This window comes from Trematomus bernacchii, unplaced genomic scaffold (genome assembly GCF_902827165.1).
Source record: "Trematomus bernacchii unplaced genomic scaffold, fTreBer1.1, whole genome shotgun sequence".
Lineage (NCBI taxonomy): Eukaryota > Metazoa > Chordata > Actinopteri > Perciformes > Nototheniidae > Trematomus > Trematomus bernacchii.
The window spans coordinates 6,977,333-6,998,273 of record NW_022987513.1 but is presented as its reverse complement, the minus strand read 5'-3'; the positions used below and the strand labels follow the sequence as shown (position 1 = coordinate 6,998,273).

Genomic DNA, 20,941 nt, shown 5'->3' with positions numbered 1-20,941 from the left:
TGACTAGGTGTGTTGACTTTGAGATTGGAGCGCCCTGACTTCGGGGTACAGATGGGTCTGACTGTGGGAAAGGGTGTGTGTTTCTCCTGGTCATCCACACACCAAACACTAATCCTTCACTTTGAGCTTCCTCTGGCTCCTATGTAATCTCGCTCTCTTCTAACTGAGGGCAAGTCGGATACAATGCTCCGTTTAAAATGTAGCTCTGCCTAATTAAAGGTCTCAAACCAACATTTCAAGTCTTCTTTTGTCACAATGGCAGTGTATACTTAGCCTTTGTGTTTGAGCAGCCCTGTCATAGACAAGTCCATTAGTGCCATTAGCTGCCATGTGAGGCCCTTTCTGATGAATGCTAGCACACAGCGGGCCTTTGACTGCGTACTTCCTCACTTCCTGTGAAGGTAAATATTATGTATTTTTCCTCTTCACCCAGCACGGATGTGTCATGTCTGTGATGTGTCAGTGCGTCTGTAAACCTCTGGGGAATTTAAGATTGCTTTGCAAAGTGAGCCGCACAGAGGCCTGCCTGACTGCACCTGAACAATACAGTAGTTCATTCACTAACTCCAGCCCTCTCTCACTGTGATAAAAATCAAGTCTTTGTAAGCCTCTGCAAAGATGAGGAGAGGGGGGATATAGTATCCAGTTCTCAAAAGTATGTACAAAAAAAAAGTCTATGCATGAATACCTCTGACCTTACTCTTCTTCATTGGGTACATCTGAACAAGTGTAACATCCAGTTCTGACAAATGTATAAGAGTTAGGAACGAATCAATGACTATCAAGAATACTTGTGGAATAATTGTATTGTACTCATATTTAAAGATTATTGAAGGATTTAGCGCTGAAGAGTCTTTTCTCCCTTTGACATTTTTGTGTTTGTATAAATGTATGTATACTGTATATGTCTTTTTGTATATTGAATGTGTAAGCACCATCATACATAGTCTACTGACATTTCTTCCTTTTTTAAACTCTCAATCCTTTCTTATTTTTACAATTAAATGTATTTATTTATCTTTTTTATTTTCTTAACTTTAATACTTTAATATGTCATTTAAAAAATTGAATAAACACTGCCTAACTGTTCATTAAATCTCAGGAAATAAGAATAATAAGCTGCTAAGGTTGAGATTGTTTCATCTTACGATTCCCTTATTTCCCTCAAGTAAAGTGATATATCCAGGGGTGTAAATCAAGTTTTATCACAATATTATTTTATATTGATTCTTTGGACTGATATCATAAGTCTGCCATGACACTATTTCAAAGGCCTGTGATTGTGATGTTTGAAAAATGACACCTCACATTGGACATCAGCAATACCAATGCTACAGAATAAGACATGTGGACGTGATAATTAACAAATATGTTCTCTGAAAACGATCCATGAGATGAGAATCCATCTGTTTCTGGAATCAAACGTGGGCATATCATATGCACAGCATGTGAAGCATAACTGCATATACCTAAATCCTAAGCTCAGTAATGTTACACTGAAGCGGTTCTGTAGTGTGAAATTATAATTTGTTCAAACTACCATTGGCTGGACTCATTTTAACTCTAAATTGTAGCAAGCTCTTTATTAAAGTCTCCTAAAATAGATCAGGGGGAAATAGTTAAGTGAGAAATCATTTCTAGTGGAAGACACTACTGGATTTATTTGCATTTGATGAATCCAAGACACATATGAGGAGAAAAAAAAGAGACAACACGGGGGTATGAAGTGATTAAATAGGTTTATTTGATTTACAGACATATACATTTTCTATCAACCCCCCGAGGGAGCCTCACAGTTCAGTTCTAGAATAATATCCTTTGATTTTTCTACACATCCCTTGTAATGACTTGCTCTAAAAATAAAAAATAACCTCTGTTTTCTGCTCAATATCAGAAATAGGTTTCTTTATACACGATTCTTGTATGACAAGAAATAGCACATTCTCAATACATCACTTCAGTGATTATTAACATAGAATTACTCAATAAAACGGACTTATACTCCTAAAGGATTGGTGCTAAATGAACTAAAATTTGGCAAAGTGAAACTCAATTCATGACCCATCTGACCAGAGCCAACGTCCCTTCTCATGATGACGATATGTCAGTACTAGCTGTACTGTGAGCATGAAGAGACAGACCTGTGTTAGAGGCCGTGGAGTTGATGCTAGGCTATGGTTCAAATAAATCCCTGAACATTAAGTGTGCAAAATGGATGATCAGTTGAAAACATTTACAAGAGCTACAAAAATGAATGCAAAAAAGTATTGCACCCTAAACATGAGACCGATATGTTGTCCTAAATGCATCGCATCGCAGTTCCTTTTGTGTGTAATATGCGTGAGATGTCCAATTCATGATCACAGTAAACAGGAGGAATCTTAGTGATGTAAAAAGGTATTGTGTTGTTTCATTGTGATACAAAAGGATGAACAAACAGGCATTTCTAAACCCAATGACATACAACAACGTGTAATATACTCAAACCTTAAATTCCCTTTATAGATTATTCTTCATTATGGTAACAAACAAATAAATACATTGCATTCAAGCCATCATTTACAATATATTAAAGTTGCTGCGTGATATATATCTCTATTGTAGTTATTTAAAAAGAAAAACTAATTTGGTAACATTAACAAAAAATCAACAAAAGGAAGGTAAGAAGCTTAGTTCATTAGGAAGGTGGAGGTGTGTAAACACGTCAGGTTGGACAGAATCACATTCAGAAAGCTCCACGCAGTTGGAGAGAAGCTAAAGCTAATGATCTGGCAACAAGGACACAGCCCACACAGCACCCCGCACACAGCCGGTGAGTCATGCTCACACATCAATGCTACACAAAACACCTCGACGTTTCCCTTTTATTCCTCCGCTAAGGTCATTCCATCCTCCTTCTGTGTTTTTCTTGGACGTCTGCAAAGTGCTTTTTTCTTCCCTTTATGCGCCAGTTTTAAAACCTTTGACTCCATTAGTGGCTTCAAGGTTTCTATTAAATTGTATCCACCAGGTAATGAACAACAAAATTATTCTTCAGGGTAGCTTCTAATGAGCCTTCTGCCTACATCTTTGTATATACAAGCAACTAGCAATAGCAGACATTTTTCTCCTTTGTAATTTTTAGCATTAAACTTGCATTATTACAAATATGATGCAAATAGTGTAATTAATCAGGGATGAAAACTAAATTCTATCGATTGTGTACTGATTCGTATGTAAATCTCTGTCATTCTCACTCCCTATACTTGTCAAATAGGGCAGCCTGTCAGTGGTACTACGGATCCTTCAAGCCTCGTTTTTACAGATGCAGGGCTGCCTCTATTGGCCATGGTTATAATGACGGATTTAGAGGGGGATGTCAAATACAGTAGGCCTATATAGCAAACAAAAGTTTTGAGAGGGTAAGGCTGGACGGTCAACTTAAGACTTTCAGGAGTTAGCTGTTTGTGTTCCTTGTGAAATTAATGTTAACTTAATTAAAGTTGACAAACGGACTCAACTGCCATCACGCACGCAAGTAGTAACGCAACATAATTCAATTAATTTACTCACATAACGTAAGGTAATCTAATGTAACGCACTCAATGTAATTAACGTAATGTAGCAAAGGCCAACGTATCGTAGCATAACGTAGCATAACGTAGCATTTGGTAGCGTAATGCAACGCAACACAATGCAATGGAGCGCAATTTATTCCAACAAAACTGAATTCATCTAAACATAATTTAACCTACTGAAACCTAACGGTACTTAATGACAGACTCTCTACTCTCTTGGAGTACCCTGCATATTGAACAATTATGCTAAAGGTCTAGTACGCCAGTGTGTTAAAAAGTGTCGCCATGGGCCCTAACAGAGCTGCTGTATTTGACGAGTTGGGAGTGAGAACATGCTGCTGGTGCAGGTATTCAAGTTGACTCTGTTTTCACCACATTGACATAGCTGAGGACATGATGGTCTGGTTTCATAGGGGATTCCTTTCTTATCCGCTATCTACGATAAGAGCTCGTCATCAGTGTAACCTGGGCCTGAAGGATTTCATCTTCCTGTCTGGGATTTTGATGTCTCTCAGTAATAACTTGATGACCGTGGCTCCAGCTCTTCTCAAAGGTCCTTTCTTTTGATTGTGGAATGGGATATCTACAATTGCGAGGGGGAAAGGTCTCTTTCCACAATGCCTGGTATTGTAACCAGGGTAGATTGGACTGGAATCCATCATTAAAAGCCATTCCGTCTCTGTGTGGGTGATGTGTCCAGAAATTCAAAACCAACCATCAGAGAGCTAATCTCTTTAAAGAGAAAACCAAGCTCACTGATAAGGCAGTGTGGATAAAAAGGTTGGCTCCTTCAAAAAAGGTTTGTATTGCTTCTAATGTACACATACAAACACATCTGTGTTTCTCCTTAAAAGTCAAAAGAGTAGCATTTCATTTACTTTTGGGAAAAGCATGTACATTATAAATTATAAAATATAGAGTCCAGTGTCTGTTTAATCGCCCCGATTGCATCATGGTCCTTCTGAAACAATCATAGGCAGTAACCTCCAGTTTCAAATCCAACATCACACAGGAAAAAAAAAAATCACAAGAAAACTTGTGAAAAAAAAAGATGTGCAGAAATCTGTCATCTCTGGAAACGTCTACGTCTGGCACCGTCTACTCTGATGTAAGTGCTAAAAATAAAAGCACATGTAGGGGTCAAAAGAAACAGCTGCTGATAGGAACGCTCCAATTTTTAAGGCTGATTCACTGACTTTTAGACAGTTTTTGGCTCTGGGTGTGACTGCTATGTTTACATGCACAGCTATGACTTTGATCGATTATGAGAATACTGCATTTATCGTGTAAACACTGTAGTTTATGTTGGTAATACTGCCATGAAGATGTGCAGAATGATCTGACTTTTGGAGCTCTTTTGATGGGTTGAAAATCCATTAGAGAATTATTATCTTGCAGCTTCTTTAAAGAGTTTAAATGTGAAAGCTTCTGTCTGTTTACAGGCTCCGAGCGAGGGGCAGAATTAAGTGTTGATTATTTGTATGGGAGCAGAGGAGACACCAATGGAGCTTTATGACAGTAGTAAACAACTGCTTCTACTGTCTAGCAAATACAAACGGCTACTTAATCATAGTGTGCACGTAAACATAGTCAGTGATGAAGTCATGAGGGTTGTTGGTGGTCAGTGCAATGTCTGAAGGAATGTATGACGCTATGGCACTTGGTGCAGATTGACAGCCGATGAGACAGACAGTTACAAAGAGAGAGAGACAGGGCAGGTTCATGGTCAGCATTCAGTAGTATGGCATCGGGAGTCGGAGGGGTCACTGAGGGAGATACGCCACCCCACCTCCTCCCTGGAAGGTTCAGTGGATCCTCGCAGAGGTGAGGAGGACACCAGCTGTCGGGTGGCGGCTTTAGCGCCTCGCTGTGCGTCGTCTCACCGACCTGTGATTTAGAGGCCTTTCAAGGAGGGGCAAGACGCTCCCTCGTTCCAGTTCTGAGCAGCCTCTGTGTGGAAAAGGTAGAGCAGCAGGAGCCAATAGGAGGAGGAGGATGATTATGGTGGCGGTGAAGAGAAGATGGAGGTGAATTAAAGAAGTGGATCAGCTCCCCTCGCGTTATCTCCATTTAGTCATCCTTGGTTGCTCCTCATATGGCAGTCACCTAAACGAGAGAGGGAGAGAAAGGGGAGAAGAGTTCGGTTAGAGGACGCCATCACCACAGGCCATTTTCATGTAATTAATGTTGAGGTCAGAGCTCTGGGGCCATCTGTTAGGACCTTCCTGATAGCGCCTGCACACCAGGACCAGCCTGTGACCCAAATATTTCCCTGCACACAGCATACCAACACATAACAGTTTGTTTAATGCAGCCTAACCCCCCCCCCCCCCTCCCCCTCCCCTCCACACACACCCCAATCTGTACAGCAGCCAGCTATAAGCCACAGTTACACACAGATGCTGCCTCTCCAGATTGCAGCTTTACATTAGATGTTGATGTTCCTGTGTATATCCCTCACAGTGTACATATCATGTATACTACTTCTAATTATACACAAAGAGAAAACATGTTTTTGAGGCTTTCAGTAAATACAGACTGCATAAATTAACATAAATATGTTAAAAACACTGTATGACCAACCATCTTGGAAACGTTTGCTTAACTAATCTATGATGTAAAAGTGGTATTGTACAGTATGCCAGAGGTTGAATAATATATATGAATACAGCAATGTAACAATACTCTATTCCAAGTAAGACTCCTGCATTCAAAATCTTACTCCAGCAAAGCTACAAATGTGTTATTGGCAAAATGCTGAATATCTGTTTATGGTCTTATATTATTGTAGAGTAAATTCTTAGATCATCAGTATTTCTGCAAGAAAGATATGTTGATTTTATCTTTATAAAATTAAAATACATAGTTATGTATCTATAGGTGTTAAACAGTATTATTAATGGTGTAAAAAGCTCAATACTCCTACATTACTTGATTGTAGTGGAGAATAAATATAAGGTACAACAAGGGAATGAAGTAAAGTACTATTAATGTCAATTACCTTGACTTAAGATATTCTCCAGCTGCATAAATACACAAATTGCGCATATGAGGGGAAATTGTGGCACCGCAGGGGAAAATCACACTCCAGTTTTTGTACCATTAAGCGATCAGGTGAACGCGTTGTGATCTCTTCACATTGGATGAGTGAGATGTGTCCCGTTGTTTGTTTGCGGTCTGTCATTACGGTGCCCTGGATGCTCCAGTGCACAAGCTACTACTGCTGCTACAATAGGATTAGTGCAGGGAGCTCGGGGAAAGTGATGTTCCAAGCTAGTGTCTCATACTCTCATACTCTCACACACACATCCACACACCCCTGAGACACTGCTGTGTTCCAGAAACACAACAGCCGCACAGCATACAAACAAGCGTAATAGCTTCAACAGGAGGATTTTGTTTTTGTTCTGCTGATGCACATCCAAAACTCTCTGTAATGAACTGTTTCCCTCAATGATTATTGTCAGTTGTTGCCGTAAACTGGGAATTATTGAAGAGCCAAACTTGAAAGGAAATTGCTCAAATGCCAGTATGACATAGGGATAATTAAAGCTGTGAATGCTTTGATATGTGCGGGATTAGCCTGCCTCCTCATAGCTTCACTATTACTGTGCTGCTTCTCAAGCAAAGGGGAGGTCTGATGGGTCTGGCAACCAAATAGAGGGTAATTTAACACACTTGTGATGGTTTCTGGCTGGGAGGATGCCATTGCCATTTATCTCTCTGGCTTTTCATTCTAGAGTGGCTGGAGAAAACAGTGATGTTTGATTGGATTTTTGCAACAACTAAAAAATGTATTGTGACACGGGAATCTAAGAGGATAGCACTTTGCTGTGTTCCTCAAAACAAGTAAACATACAATCAATGGAAATTACAACATAAACCTCCCTTAAAAGTGCACCATCATAGTTGAACTAACTTTTATTTGCAATATTGCCTTTGTATGGCTTTGTTAATATGCAGGGGTATGTTTTCTAAGGAGATCCCAGTATAGAAAAATGGGCTTGCTATTTTGTCTTTTCATTATATTCTGGGGGCCTTTTGCAAGTTGGATTTGGTTGTATGGATATGGTGATGATTTATTTTTAAATGTCAATCTGCTTATGTAAGAGAAAGATCTGAGGCTTGAAAGTATTTCTCAATGCATTGGAAGCTCTACAGGTCACACCAGAGCCTGGCTGTACATTCTGTGTGTGTGTGTGTGTGTGTGTGTGTGTGTGTGTGTGTGTGTGTGTGTGTGTGTGTGTGTGTGTGTGTGTGTGTGTGTGTGTGTGTGTGTGTGTGTGTGTGTGTGTGTGTGTGTGTGTGTGTGTGTGTGTGTGTGCGTGTGTGTGAGCATGTGTGTGCGTGTGTGGTCTGTGGTCACTGCCCTACCCGGCACCATGAACCCGTTCTGCTGACAGAGGACTCGGAGCTGTTGTTGAACGATAAGAGGGCAAAGAAGGAAAGTATGTGCCTGCAGCTGTATAAACACTTTGACAGTAAAAGTTTGGACAGCTTTGACTTAATCAGAGTTTGGCCTTGTGATGCGAGTTTCCTCCCAGATTAATACAGATTGTAGTTACTGAATAAATGAGTGTGAAGCTCTGCTGACAGATCTCACGCTGATCTTTTGACAGCCCCCCAGCTCGGGGATGTCCTCTAGTTATCATGCAGTGTGGGGTGAATCTGGTCAGCGGAGGCCGATTCCTCCTGCAGAGGAAGTTAATTGGATCTCAGTGTATCTGATCTCCGTTTGGGATTACATCTCCGGAGATTAATAGCTTGCGATGTATAACAGCTTAGGCGATTAATGCTTCTCCTCATCCTCATTAATTCAGCGCTCGTGTCTATTCTCTCCCCTCCTCTAAATTCATCACCTCACTTCCTGTCAGAGCCGAACATTTTTTCCGTAATCTGAATTGTCTTCTTAATCTTCCAAGTGGTGGACCAAGTACTAGCAATGTCATCATATCAGTGAATTCAGCACAGTCAATGTACATATACTAGTTGAAAAATAGTGAAGTTACCCTCTAAGTTAAAGTAACAATATCCCAGTGTAGAAATACTATGTTACAAGGGAATGTCCTGCATTCAAAGAAAAAAAGTACAAAAGTACTCGCATCAAAATAAACTTTAAAGGTGGGGTAGGTAATTTTGGAGAAACCAGCTCTAGTGCGCTAGAATTTGAAAATATTCAACACACACGAACGCGAACATGACCAATGAGGGCACGAGATAAGTTTGTGCACAGATGGAAGGCTGACAGGCAGGTAGGCCATCCAGTTATTTTAGCCGGGCCGGCTAAAATGATTGGTCGTGCTTTTTACAGTACTACAGCTTCCACAGATGACATTTTTTTATGGATTTTTTGTCAAAGCACTTAAGATATTCATTGCTATCGGGATGTTAAGAGCATTCCATGGAATATAACAAAAAGTGTATCTCGAGCCGGTTTCTCAAACTTACCTACCCCACCTTTAAGTACCAAAAGTAAATGTTAATATTCTTCCCAATGGTGTATTTTATATTATTGAATCATAATTACTGATGCATTAATGTGTTCATCCCTTTTTACTACATTTAGCTGTTTGGGAGTTTTCACCATGGGATAAAAAGTGGAGTAGTAGTGAAGAATGTAAGCTGATTTTAAGTACAAATTAGCAGGAAATGTACGATCAAGTACCTAAAAATAATACTTAAGTACAGTACTTGAGAAGATGTACTACGCTACTGTCCACTACTGGAACTACCTCAGCACTTCTTCTTCCACCTCCCCTCTTTTCTACTCTTTTCCTAATTGAGCTGCATGCTGTACCTCTGGGGACAGTGGTCAGAGTGAGTGTGAAGACTGAACACTTGTCATCAGAGAGCGGATGAACTGTGAACTGTATCGATCTGAGACTCAGACACCAATGTTTCCTGTCACTGATTGGATTATCCTCCAAAACAAATTTGTTGAAAATCAATCAGCAGTGAGTGCCTCGGTGGTTCACTTTAGAATATAAATGATCAGTTCGCAGGCACATTCAACTCTGACCTCACGTAGCTGTAATCACTGTTCTCTATAATTAGCCCCGTTTGACAGCGGAGAGAAAATGCTCTAGCCGCTGTGTGTGACAGAAGTCATACGAACCCTGAGGCTTAAAGTGCTCCTGAAACCTGAGATGTGTGGCAGCCATGTGGGAGCCTTTCATGTCACCTGTCATTAGCTCTGCACACTAATGCCACCCTGCCAATGGTAATGACATTGTACAGTAACATACCCTACTAGTAGTTTTGCATATTGTAGCTGATTAACTACAAATTGGGTATAATTGATATTCCTGCAGAATATTTCCTCGAGCATGCCTCAACTTCTTTTAGATTGATTTCCTGCCTTCGGCACTGCCTCCAATTCATCAGCGCACAGTGCAAATCATGTTGAAGAGCTTTCAAAGTTGCTTGTAATGGGTAATCCATCACACTTTTTTTGGGCCTATGTCATGTGCACCAAGCACAAACTTGGAACGGTTTCATTGTTGGAATATTAAGGACACTATTGCTGCAGATCTGACATTTGGTTAATTGCAAATAATATCTACATTTATATGGTTATTTTCACAACATCAATGTTTGCCTATCGCTTGTATTTCCAGCAACGTATCTACTTAATGATGGCCAATTATCCAACATTTTGAATAATTACTAAGAGGATTTTTCAGTCTTTGCATTCCATCAGTCAAATATGAGTATAATACAATACAGCATTGCACAATGATACAATGAAGCCTGACATTCAACCCTGAATACAATGCTTTTCATAAACTAATGCTTAAATGTCAGATTTCAGGGCGCCCTTAAATACAAAGAAAGAGCCCCTGGAAGTGGATGTTTTATTCTTAAGTGAAATTATATAAAAATTATGTTTAAGCACAAAAACGTGAATGAAGCCTTAATAGAATAGTCAATAATTAATGATTGTAATTGTAAATATAAAGGGTTGGTAGTTTATGGGATCATCCTCGCTTCTTCCAGCAGGAATTTGCACCTTGGTACAGTTTTTTCACCAATTGGGCTGTTGCCTTCAAATACTGCAGGGAGATGCTACTGGCAGATCACACTGCTTCCTCAACTGAACAATCTTCACACCTCGATTTCCGGGTTGTCACAAGTTGGTGCAATTTAGTAATGAAAGAAAATCAGAGCGCTTGTCATATTTTAATCCTTGCACACCAAGGAAATAACTCATTAGCATTCCGTTCTAAGAAAACTCAAAGACATCAAAAAGGAAGTGATGTGTTAGTTATATAATAACACACAGGGAGCATTATTGCCAGTGGTTATAATAAACCAACAAATTATGACCTATATTTTTGCACTTTATGTAAATACAATTTTGACAAATGTTTAGACGAAAAATAAACCCAGATTACAAAGGAAGGGGCAAAAACCTTGAACTCTTCTCTTAGCGTGATATCCTTTACGAATAAGTCACAACAGATCCCTTGTCCTTCTAATCAGTGTGTCAGAGTTTAATCTTGTTATCCTTGTCCTCCGACAACTACAGTAGCCCCCCATTGTCCTGCAGTGCAGAGTTGGCTGGTATGCTGCCAATTATTGTGTCTTTTCTATGCTTGGTTAATAATTAGAGAGGTTTTGCACCATGTGTGTGAGTCTGATAAAGGCAGGAAGGAGGGAAGGCAGCTCGGTTCATGATAAGATGCCTGATAGTTGGTCAAATAACCACTACTCCGAGAATGCCTGGACACTCCCTGATTACAATGGGATGGGAAATGGTTCATAGATCAATCATCTGTGTGTAATCATGTCACCTTTACACTGTCATTAAGCTCTGGATGGCCTCAGGTCAAAGTGCCTTTTAAGAACTTAAAAATCTTGTTTCAGACCTTTGTTCCTCGTAATGAAAGGAGCTCTACATAATAATTCCAAGGTAATGAGAAGAGAGCACTATAAATGTTGATGTTCCAAGACCGTCTCTTTGTTAGCAACCACTTAAACTGCTGATGTGAAAAGCATTAAAAGCGTCTGTGGGAGAAAAAGCAATTTACCTGGTCATACCTTGACTGTGGAGGGTTGTCTCGTCATCTGGCTCAACCTGAGAAGAGAGGAATAGTTTTCAGACATCAAAGATGCAAAAATGCTCTCAGACACATAATCTCACACTATTTTTCAACATTTATTATTCTCTTTTTCCACCAATTTCTCCCAATTCCACTCATCACATGGTAACCGTCTTCTTCGGTCTGTCAGTCAGCACAATCTCCAGGGCTGCAGTGCTCACTCTGCCCTGACCCAGACTCAATCTGTATTATGAATACATTCTGGCATTGGAGATGAGACAATTCTGCTCTCACACTTCACTAAGTGTAAATGTAGACTGGGAAAATAAATGGAGGGGGGGCATGCGCTGAAGCGGAGCTATTAATGGCAACCCTGCAGCCCAAAAAAAAAGCTAACAACCTAGAAATAATAAAGCACTATTTATGGCTGGAAATAGAAAGGCGCGCTCCAGTGAGTAACTTGTTCGGCTCCGCGCCTTTTATAAATAGCGCTGAGTAACTGAGGACAGACTCAAAGGAGGGGGGAAAAAGACGCAAAGCGCTCGGTAAAGTCAGGGGGAATTTATAAATCGTGGGCTTTATAGCGTGAATGGAATCTATAAATATCACAGCCATGAAACAAGCCTAGTTGTACAAAGTTGTGGATGTTGTCTTGGTCCCTGAGGTTCTGTTCGCAGCTTCTTACATAAGAGCTGCTTCTGTTTAAGATTGAGTTTTTTCTCCATAGGGATGCTGCGTACAAATCGGTACAGTTTTGTAGAGGTTGTAATTATACTATGTGAGGTATTCAAAATGTGTGTTTGCTTTGCGTACACCTTGATGTAATCTCACAAGCTGGTGTATGGTTAACCCATCTATAGGTGAGGCATACAAGCAACAAGTAGGGTAGGATTCTTGGTAATACAGTATGTGTTATCATATATATCAATATTTTCTTAGTAGACCATTTAAAAGTGCAGACTTGCCATTAATTATCCCGGATTAATGAATTATTACCACTTATAACTGCAGAATTGCTGTTCATTGCCATGTATAAATGACTAATTACCATTTGTAGCTGCTAACTTGCTGTTTATTATCACGTATTAATGACTTGCTGTTGACTTTTTATTGATGGTTTAATGATTTGACTTCTCAATAGACTCAAAAGACAGAGAGACTTTACAAAACCTAGCAAACCAAAAGTCATTCTTTATTAATGATGCATAACTGATCTATAAAGCATAAGTAAATCATTTATTTAGGGGTGATAGAGCTCTTAGTTTGGGAACCAAAATGTGTACAATCATTATAAGCTTTAAAATGTAGTGGTAAAAAAATAAACAGCCGCCCTCCACATATCTATGTTAAGGATAGTATTAGTGAAAAAGGACTTACAGGAACAACATTCCATGCCTTCAAGTCTTTCTGTTTCGTATTCGAAATCTTTTACTCCATCTGTTGCTCTATTAGCTTTGCCCTCCAGCATGTTGTGTGAATGTGATGGGGCTGTGGTTAGATATAGTTTGATTGAACATGTGCCATCTGCCCACACTTTGCAATAATGTGGTGAGAAAGCTTAAGCCACAGATTGGACCACAAACTAGTATCTTTACTGGCACGACGGCAAGAGTGTGACTTTTCTTTTGTCATTGTTCCGCATTTCTCTTGTTTCCCCCCCCCCGAACCATGCTCAATAGAAGCCACAACACAGCTTAGTGGTGGCCTTGCGAGACCCCTTTAAAAGTGTATATTAACAACACACAGAGCAAATATTTAACGGCTTGGATGGTAGCTTGACCCCAGGATTATAAAATGCAGTAAGTCCACTGATACTTCAAGTTTAGTTTCCACACTTCTTTTACACATTTTAGTTTTCCTCTACAGTAAACGTTAGTTTACAAATAGGCTTATTCTGCTTAAGTTGCTCTTAAATCTGTCTTCATGGGGTTTTAGTGTGGGAAGAACAAGCGGCTAACTCCAGTGGGTAAAGACAAGGCGACAGCAGACAGACGTCAGACATAAGAACTGCCATCCTGTCTAAAAACGTCCCTCATCTTCAACAGGAAGGAAGTCATTTCTGAGAGCGCTGGCACCAGGGGAGTAAGTCAATGCGATAATAAAGAAGGAAAAAATAGTCCCAAAAAAACAAGAAGTCATGTGTCACCATCTGAAAGAGGATGAGTGTGTGTTTGCTTTTGCCTTTTAAGGCAATGACCAGCTACTGTGAACTAAGTTCTCGTTTTTTGGGGTTCTAAAGAGGAAAATATGAATGCATGAATGAAAGGGGAGGCAGCTGGTAAAAGTCTAAGTAAGAACACTTTAAGAAATTGATGGCAAGAACAGCTTGTGTCAGTGCTGGAGCACTTTGAGCTGACAGGGACTTTCTATTGGCTCCTGGGCCTTTTTGGGTCGTGCAGGGTTGGCACCTTTGTTGGCTTCACAATGCAGCTTGTCCCTGACACATGTCAAACTCCACCATCACCTCTGGGTCAGACTGTTCTCATTCACTTTTTGTGCTTGAATCTACGAAAAGTTATCTATTTTAGTACGTTTATAACTCCAGACGTGAGGGCTTCTAAGGAAATAGTGAAGTAGAATAAATAGTGAATAAGTCTGCGAAAGTTGGGTTGGATGAATGAATGATCAAGCCCTAACCCTAATTTTAACCCAAAACACAATTAGTTCCAAATCATGCATGGGTTGCTTGTGCTTAGTAGTATAACTTTTAAATAACCTTTATATAAGAAAACATATAACCGTTAAGGATACGTTGCTAGGGTACAGAGTATAGCCTTGTCAAGATAATGTGTATAACTTATTTGTGTTTGACAGAATAACATCAATCTTATTGCTATTTTTCCAGCCTCCTGCACTGCAGTGGCGTGTTTGGATTTGTGAAGCTCTTACTCAGAAAGTCAGTGGAGGCAATCTTAAATATTTAAAGAATGAATGACTTAATACCCAATGTAACAATGATGAGTTACTCAAACAATGTCTGAGTCACTTACTGTTTGTCGGCCTTCTCCTTGTCATCCAGGAAAAACAGTGCAGTGGCCAGGAAAAACATGCCCCCCAGGACGATGATGAAGGGACAGAGCATGAGGGCATAGCCTAGACTGAGGAACCGCCAAAGCGCTGATGTGGCGTAGCTCTGCTGAAGGCCGTCCGAAATCTGCACATGAACAAACACAGACACACAGAAGAGAGGAGAGATTCTTTTAAAACTAATCATCAACCAAAAGTTCTTAAAATATCCTGTCAAGCACTGACATACAACATGACGCCATGCTCTTATGAACTCACACTGACACATGCAGGGTGAGTTCTGGATGTTTCATCATAGCAACAGACGAAAGTAACGGCATGATGTAAGATGCCCCGTTTTTGTTTTAAGCGAGAACGTATTTCATAGCTAATAGCTCATATTGCTGTCCAAGGCTTGAGTAACATTGGCTTTCAGTCTGTCATGCTTCTGCGCTGAGGAAAACAACAGCTGGAGAATGGTGGGTGTGAAGTGACCATTTCTACCTCCTAGTGTCACTCAAAAGGCAGCTCCCAATCAGCATAGATCACTGTACAGCAATCGGGATGTAGAGGAGGCTGCCGATAGTAGCTTTTAGGAGATTATGTTATGTATGCACATCAGGAACATGCAAAAGCTTCTAGTCTGAGAGAGAGAGTCTGAGCAGCCATAGGTCATCCTGGCTGAAGCACATTGATTATGTTTGTGTCAGCAGAATGAGATTCTCTACGGAGGGAGCTGCAGAACTGCTGACAGAAGGATGTTGGAGTGAGTCACCGTGTGTATGTGTTCATGTGTGCATGCATGAAGAGAAAGAAAGGATGGTGGAAGAAAAAGTAAAATAAATCTATATGACAAAATGTGGTGTACAGTACAAAGCAGCTGTGTGTGGCCTGTGCAGAGGAATCTCGCCAGGTAAAGTAAATTGCCTGCCTGTACAGCTTAACTAAAAATACATAGTGAACTGCTGCATGTCTAATTATCAAGCTAGAAGGCATTTCTTGGGAGATTGCTGAGAGATTGTTCCCGGCGTTCCCCTGCCACCCACTCAGCCTGCAGCCATGTCCTACTCATGCAGTAAGGAGGAGTCCATTATGTGGTTCTCCAGGGACTCTTATGTGACAACTGCTTTGGTCTACGTGCCGATGGAAGGGGATCTTGGCATAAACTGAGGAGAATTTCAGATGCACTTTTTTACACAACAGGAGGTGGTGATGTGTTATAGTTGAAGTGGTGGTTGTGCTGCATTTATATCTGCAGGCGTTCCCACATAAATACATCTATGGTACACTGCGAACACCACATTGGTTTGCAGAAAGGAGCACTTCATCTGCAGGACTGTTTGGTGCACATGTAAAAAAAAACACAATTGTGTACCAAAATGACTGAATCACTGGCTTACTTTCTCTTGTGGTTGCTTAGCAATAACCACGAGTCTGTTTTTCTTGAGATTCTTTACTTTGCTCTCAAGATTTGAGCCAGTCTGCATGAGTTGACTGTATGTTTGCCTGCGCTCAGAGTGCGTCACGACGAGTCCATCACACTCGCGTGCAAAACCTCAGTGCAGGAACTGAGGCAGTGAGTGGTGACGCACTCGGAGCATTCTGGGCCTTGATGGTCAGGAGGTTTGCAGAAGAGTGAGAAACCCCCGGACATTCAGTGTGTCACTCAGAGCAGAGTCGTGACCCCGGAGGCTGGATGGAGGACCGGGGCGACTGGCTTACTGTGGGGCCAAGACAGGGTAATTCTGACTGGCAGTGTACGACCGCGCGCGTGCGTGTGTGTGTGTGTGTGTGTGCGCGCGTGCGCGTGTGTGTGTGTGTGTGTGTGTGTGTGTGCGTGTGTGTGTGTGCGTGTGCGTGCATGCGTGTTTGTGTGTGAAAATTGTCCATTAAAAGTTCCAAAGTGATATCATTACATTGCTTATTTTGTCTTTAACAGTCCTGAACTCAAATATATTTAGTTATTAATTAATTTACATAAAACAGCTATGAGGCAGCAAATATGAGAAACAAAAAAAAGCTAATGTGTATAATTTTTTGTATTGCTGACTTAAAGGTTCGAAATAAGGACATCTGGGATTAGGGACTATTTCCACTTAGCTAACACCATTGTTTATGGCTGAGCTGGTGGCTAACAGCTAACAATGCTACCAGCTAAGGATACTAACAGCGCTTACAGTGCAAACAACAGCAACATTGCTTACAATGTTAGCTTTAATTCACTTTGCTCAAACCGGGGTGTGGGTGTCACACTTGAAACGGCGCCATGAGTCGGCTGTTGTCAGCGATAACTGCTGTATGAGTGCAGCGCACAGTGGCGGCCATTATCTAGCAAGTTAGGCACGACGACAAGGACTAACATGCACTAACTGAAGCTCTGATTACATCACACACACAGAGAGTTTGACACAATTATTTGGTCAAGACATTGCACCAATAGCTCTTTACAAGGCAAATGGTTATTTCCTGTATATAGTGCACTTAAAGGTGGGGTAGGTAAGTTTGAGAAACCGGCTCGAGATACACTTTTTGTTATATTCCATGGAATGCTCTTAACATCCCGATAGCAATGAATATCTCAAGTGCTTTGACAAAAAATTCATTAAAAAATATCATCTGTGGAAGCCGTAATACTGTAAAAAGCACGACCAATCATTTTAGCCGGCCCGGCTAAAATGACTGGATGGCCTACCTGCCTGTCAGCCTTCCATCTGTGCACAAACTTATCTCGTGCCCTCATTGGTCATGTGCGCGTTCGTGTGTGTTGGAGGAGGGGCTCTGTAAGGAAGTGGCAGATTTTTTCCGGCTGTGTATTTTCAAATTCTAGCACACTCGAGCTGGTTTCTCCAAAATTACCTACCCCACCTTTAATCTTGTATAGGCAAAATGAAATATCATAATTGCTGTATTTATATTTTCTATCCAATTTAAATAACTGCTTTCAACATATCAATTCAATTGGGGTGATCCAGAACGAGTCACAGTATTTCAAATTACTGCAACTCTTGATGTGTTAATAGTATATTTGAATAGAAGATGAGAGTGGGTATTATTTGATCTACAAAAATAATACAGCACCAGTCTTTGATTTTATTTTCAATACTAGTTTTGTTTAGTCTTTTGAAGAGCTTGTCAGTACTCGGAGATAATTTACTGCTCCTTTTATCTGGCTTCAACAATAGTTCAACATCTCCATTTAAGGAGGAAAAGAAAAGCAGTACACTTTGAATGCAGCACGACAAGCAGCTGCGTCTGCTGCCAGCCTGTCAGGACCCGACAGAGCATCTACAGGATCAGTTTGATTCACTAATCAAACACTTCCACTCTGCCTTTGTAAAAATGACCTAGGCTGTGAGCCAGAGGCACAACAAATAAAACACAATGTAAACATATGACACTAATGCAGTGTTTTCTCTTGTCTGGCACATCATAAATACTTATTTAAAAGGCTTGATATGATGTAAAGATTGTCATATGGGTGTAATTTCACACTTGCGTGTTGTATATTGCTTCCTGTAGGCTCAAAAAAGGCAAACAGAATGCATTCCTCCACGGAGTTACTATTTCACTTCTGAATAGTTCATTCTCTATCTGGAATAAGAAGTATGCTGCTTGACGGTGGATCTTGTTTTACAGTCTATTGAATAGCAAGCAGCATTCGTAATCTGGCCTCCTGGACGTATGCATGCAGTTTAGATGGTTGGGTTTGTTTGGTTAAGGGGGCTGTTGTGGGTTGATTGACTCTGAACTTGAGGGGCCTAGCCTAGCCTACCAATCGGATACAGCAACACCGGCCCCTCCTGATTTACTAGAAAACACCACTGACAGCCTGAAGAGCGCTGGTGAAATCACGACTCTGTTCACCAGCCCTCCCGAGACGTGTGCTAAAAGCTCCTCTTGTACCTCACTTTGCACTGGCCCACTTAAAGCTAGCGCTGAACTGGTATCTGAATACATGGTGTGTGCATGTATAAGGTGCTCACAGAAACGCTGAAGGGTTTTACGAACTGGGATAAGAAAACATCCTCTTCTGGAGAAATCTTACCAGGCCTATCAGGTACGGACTTCCTGCGTCACCCAGGAGATGCGAGGTGAAGCTCTGAAAGGCGACCGCCGTTGCTCTCCTCGTGGGGATGACGACAAACTGCACACAGAGAGGAACGGAGGGTGAAAAATCCACATGAGATGATGATGAGACAGAGGTAGAAAGATTCACTCAGCCATGTTAAAACGGCTCGTGCTGCCTTCAATTATGTATGCAGAGCCCACCTCAGTGGGTCAGAACACCGCAGGCATATCTGTCAGTCAGAGTCTATCTCTTTCTTTACATACTCAACCCAGTCTCCAAACTGATTACAAATTCAGGCACTGGTTGGTACACCTAACTGAAAGTCTTCACTTCACAAGATACCAAACCATACACGAGAGAAGGGGCTCCCCTCCATTTGTTTCCATGAGCAGTGTTTCAATCAATCAGACAGTAATTATCATCCCCCACCCAAACTGTAGCCCACTTACATAATTATCAAAACTGACTGATTGGATGACCGCCATTTTTTGCGGGAATTTCCAGTGACCCACTATATAGGTATAGGTTTCCAGTACTTACCATTAAAATGTCCGCCGTAATGGCCCAGTTTAGGAAAAGCAGCGTCTCTCCTATGAAGATGCAAACCTAAATGAAGCAGAAAAAGAATGGTCCATTTAGAGGTGCTAATTAAGATCAACTGCACAAAGGACTGGTAACCAGGCCTGGAGGTTTTGTGCAGCATTGTGTGTGGGAATCCTCTCCTGAATAAAAGTGCTTCGGTTGCTGTGGTTTAAAAACATGTTATTATGCTGTGACCCAATTATACATGGAGGCCTTCATTTCAGGCCCACGAGCTGAAAAACACCACAGGATGATAAGGATTGTTTATTCTTGTAAGGAAATATTTTAACACTTCCTAAGTTTAGATCCAGCTGCACGATTTGAATTTATGTTCCACTTCTGAATGGGTGGAACAGAAACTTTAAATAACATGATGGATTGGATATACACTGAACTATTTGTGCATGTAGGCTACTGTATATACACGGGTTGGTACCAGCTAGTGTTGCTTTCTTAGAAACAGACCCAGAGGGATTTGGTTGCAGTGGAATCTCTGTGTATGTCTGTATTACAAAGTTTCGTCTGGTACGGATTAATACGGGAGGTTTATGTGTGTTTCCTGCAGGGGAATAACCCCTCTGCCAGTGGGCCAGATCTACAGTCTGACGGAGGAGATTTAGACAAGTCTGTCCTGAGAGCTGCGAACCAGACACCGTGACCGACGTGTTGCCCCTCAGAAGAGAGAAGCCCGGCCTTTCCTCAGATTAGCTGTGTGTTGACGAGACAACAGCTGCGAAGGGTCGCTGGTTACAGCCGCGTCACGCCTTATAACATGACACATCTGTCGGTGCTTCGCCATGAAACCTGAGCTGATCACTTACAACTGCTGCTGTACTGTACGATCATTTGATAGTTTACAGAAGATTAGTCTGAGAAGAAGGCAACCTTTTTAAAGTTACAGCCTGTTTGATTGAACTTCTATTACACTTGTTTGAAAAAGATCTCTTTGCTTATCTCAATACTAAGGGGCTATAATCGGCCAACCCTTATTGCTAAATCTAATAGCAAAAATCTTTCCCAAATGTGTTAATAAGAAGATTAATATATTATATATAAAATAATGTTGGACGGATCTGTAATTATTTAATTAATGAATATGGACATTTCAGCACCTCATGTCTCAAATCATTCTTCAGTCAAACACTAAATAAATGTGGGCTTTTGATCTTATCTGAGTTCATATTTGAACTTATTAAATTAAAATCATCAGTTAAGTAAGTGATTTATCATTTAGTAACTACTTAGTTAAAAAGCTGTTTCCACCAGCATTCTCCAATTAATTAATAAGGTTATTATTTAATACTGCTTTGTTGACTGAAATGGCATGTTATCGCAGTCCTATATAAGCAGACATTGTCCAAGATAAGATTACATACTTGAACACACCTCACATATACAGCAAGGAAGTCAGGGTTCAAGCATGCCAAGGTTAGCAAGTTCCTTTACACGCAGGGAAATATTTTCCATCTTTTCCAGTTTCCAGCAGTATTACCGCCCAAGTTGTTGAGAGTCAGTTCCTATTCCCATGTCTCTGATAAGAGTGAGAAAAGTGGTGCTTAGCTCGGAGTGCATTGTTTCAGGGCAGGGTTTTTTAAGTTGCACCCTTTCCTGCTTCACAAGGCAATCAGACTTTCACGTGCTCTGGGCATTAGCCTGAGACTTTTAACTTTTGGCTGGATGAGGTA

The 20,941-nt window shown here is 40.8% G+C and overlaps 1 protein-coding gene across 2 annotated transcripts in view; it reads right to left on the bottom strand.

Annotated features, from left to right (window-relative positions):
* Positions 1-1,720: 1,720 nt before the first annotated feature.
* Positions 1,721-20,941, bottom strand: part of spns2 (spinster homolog 2 (Drosophila)) — a 69,731-nt gene continuing 50,510 nt past the window's right edge. The window contains exons 9-13 of one of the 2 annotated variants that reach the window (XM_034115086.1): positions 19,215-19,280; positions 18,651-18,749; positions 14,590-14,753; positions 11,588-11,634; positions 1,721-5,663 (exon numbers count right to left, since the gene is read on the bottom strand). In XM_034115086.1, the coding sequence (XP_033970977.1) occupies positions 11,592-11,634; positions 14,590-14,753; positions 18,651-18,749; positions 19,215-19,280 (372 nt within the window). In that variant the 3' untranslated portion in view covers positions 1,721-5,663; positions 11,588-11,591. The remainder of the gene's footprint in view (positions 5,664-11,587; positions 11,635-14,589; positions 14,754-18,650; positions 18,750-19,214; positions 19,281-20,941) is intronic. The other variant, XM_034115076.1, reaches the window with a different exon arrangement.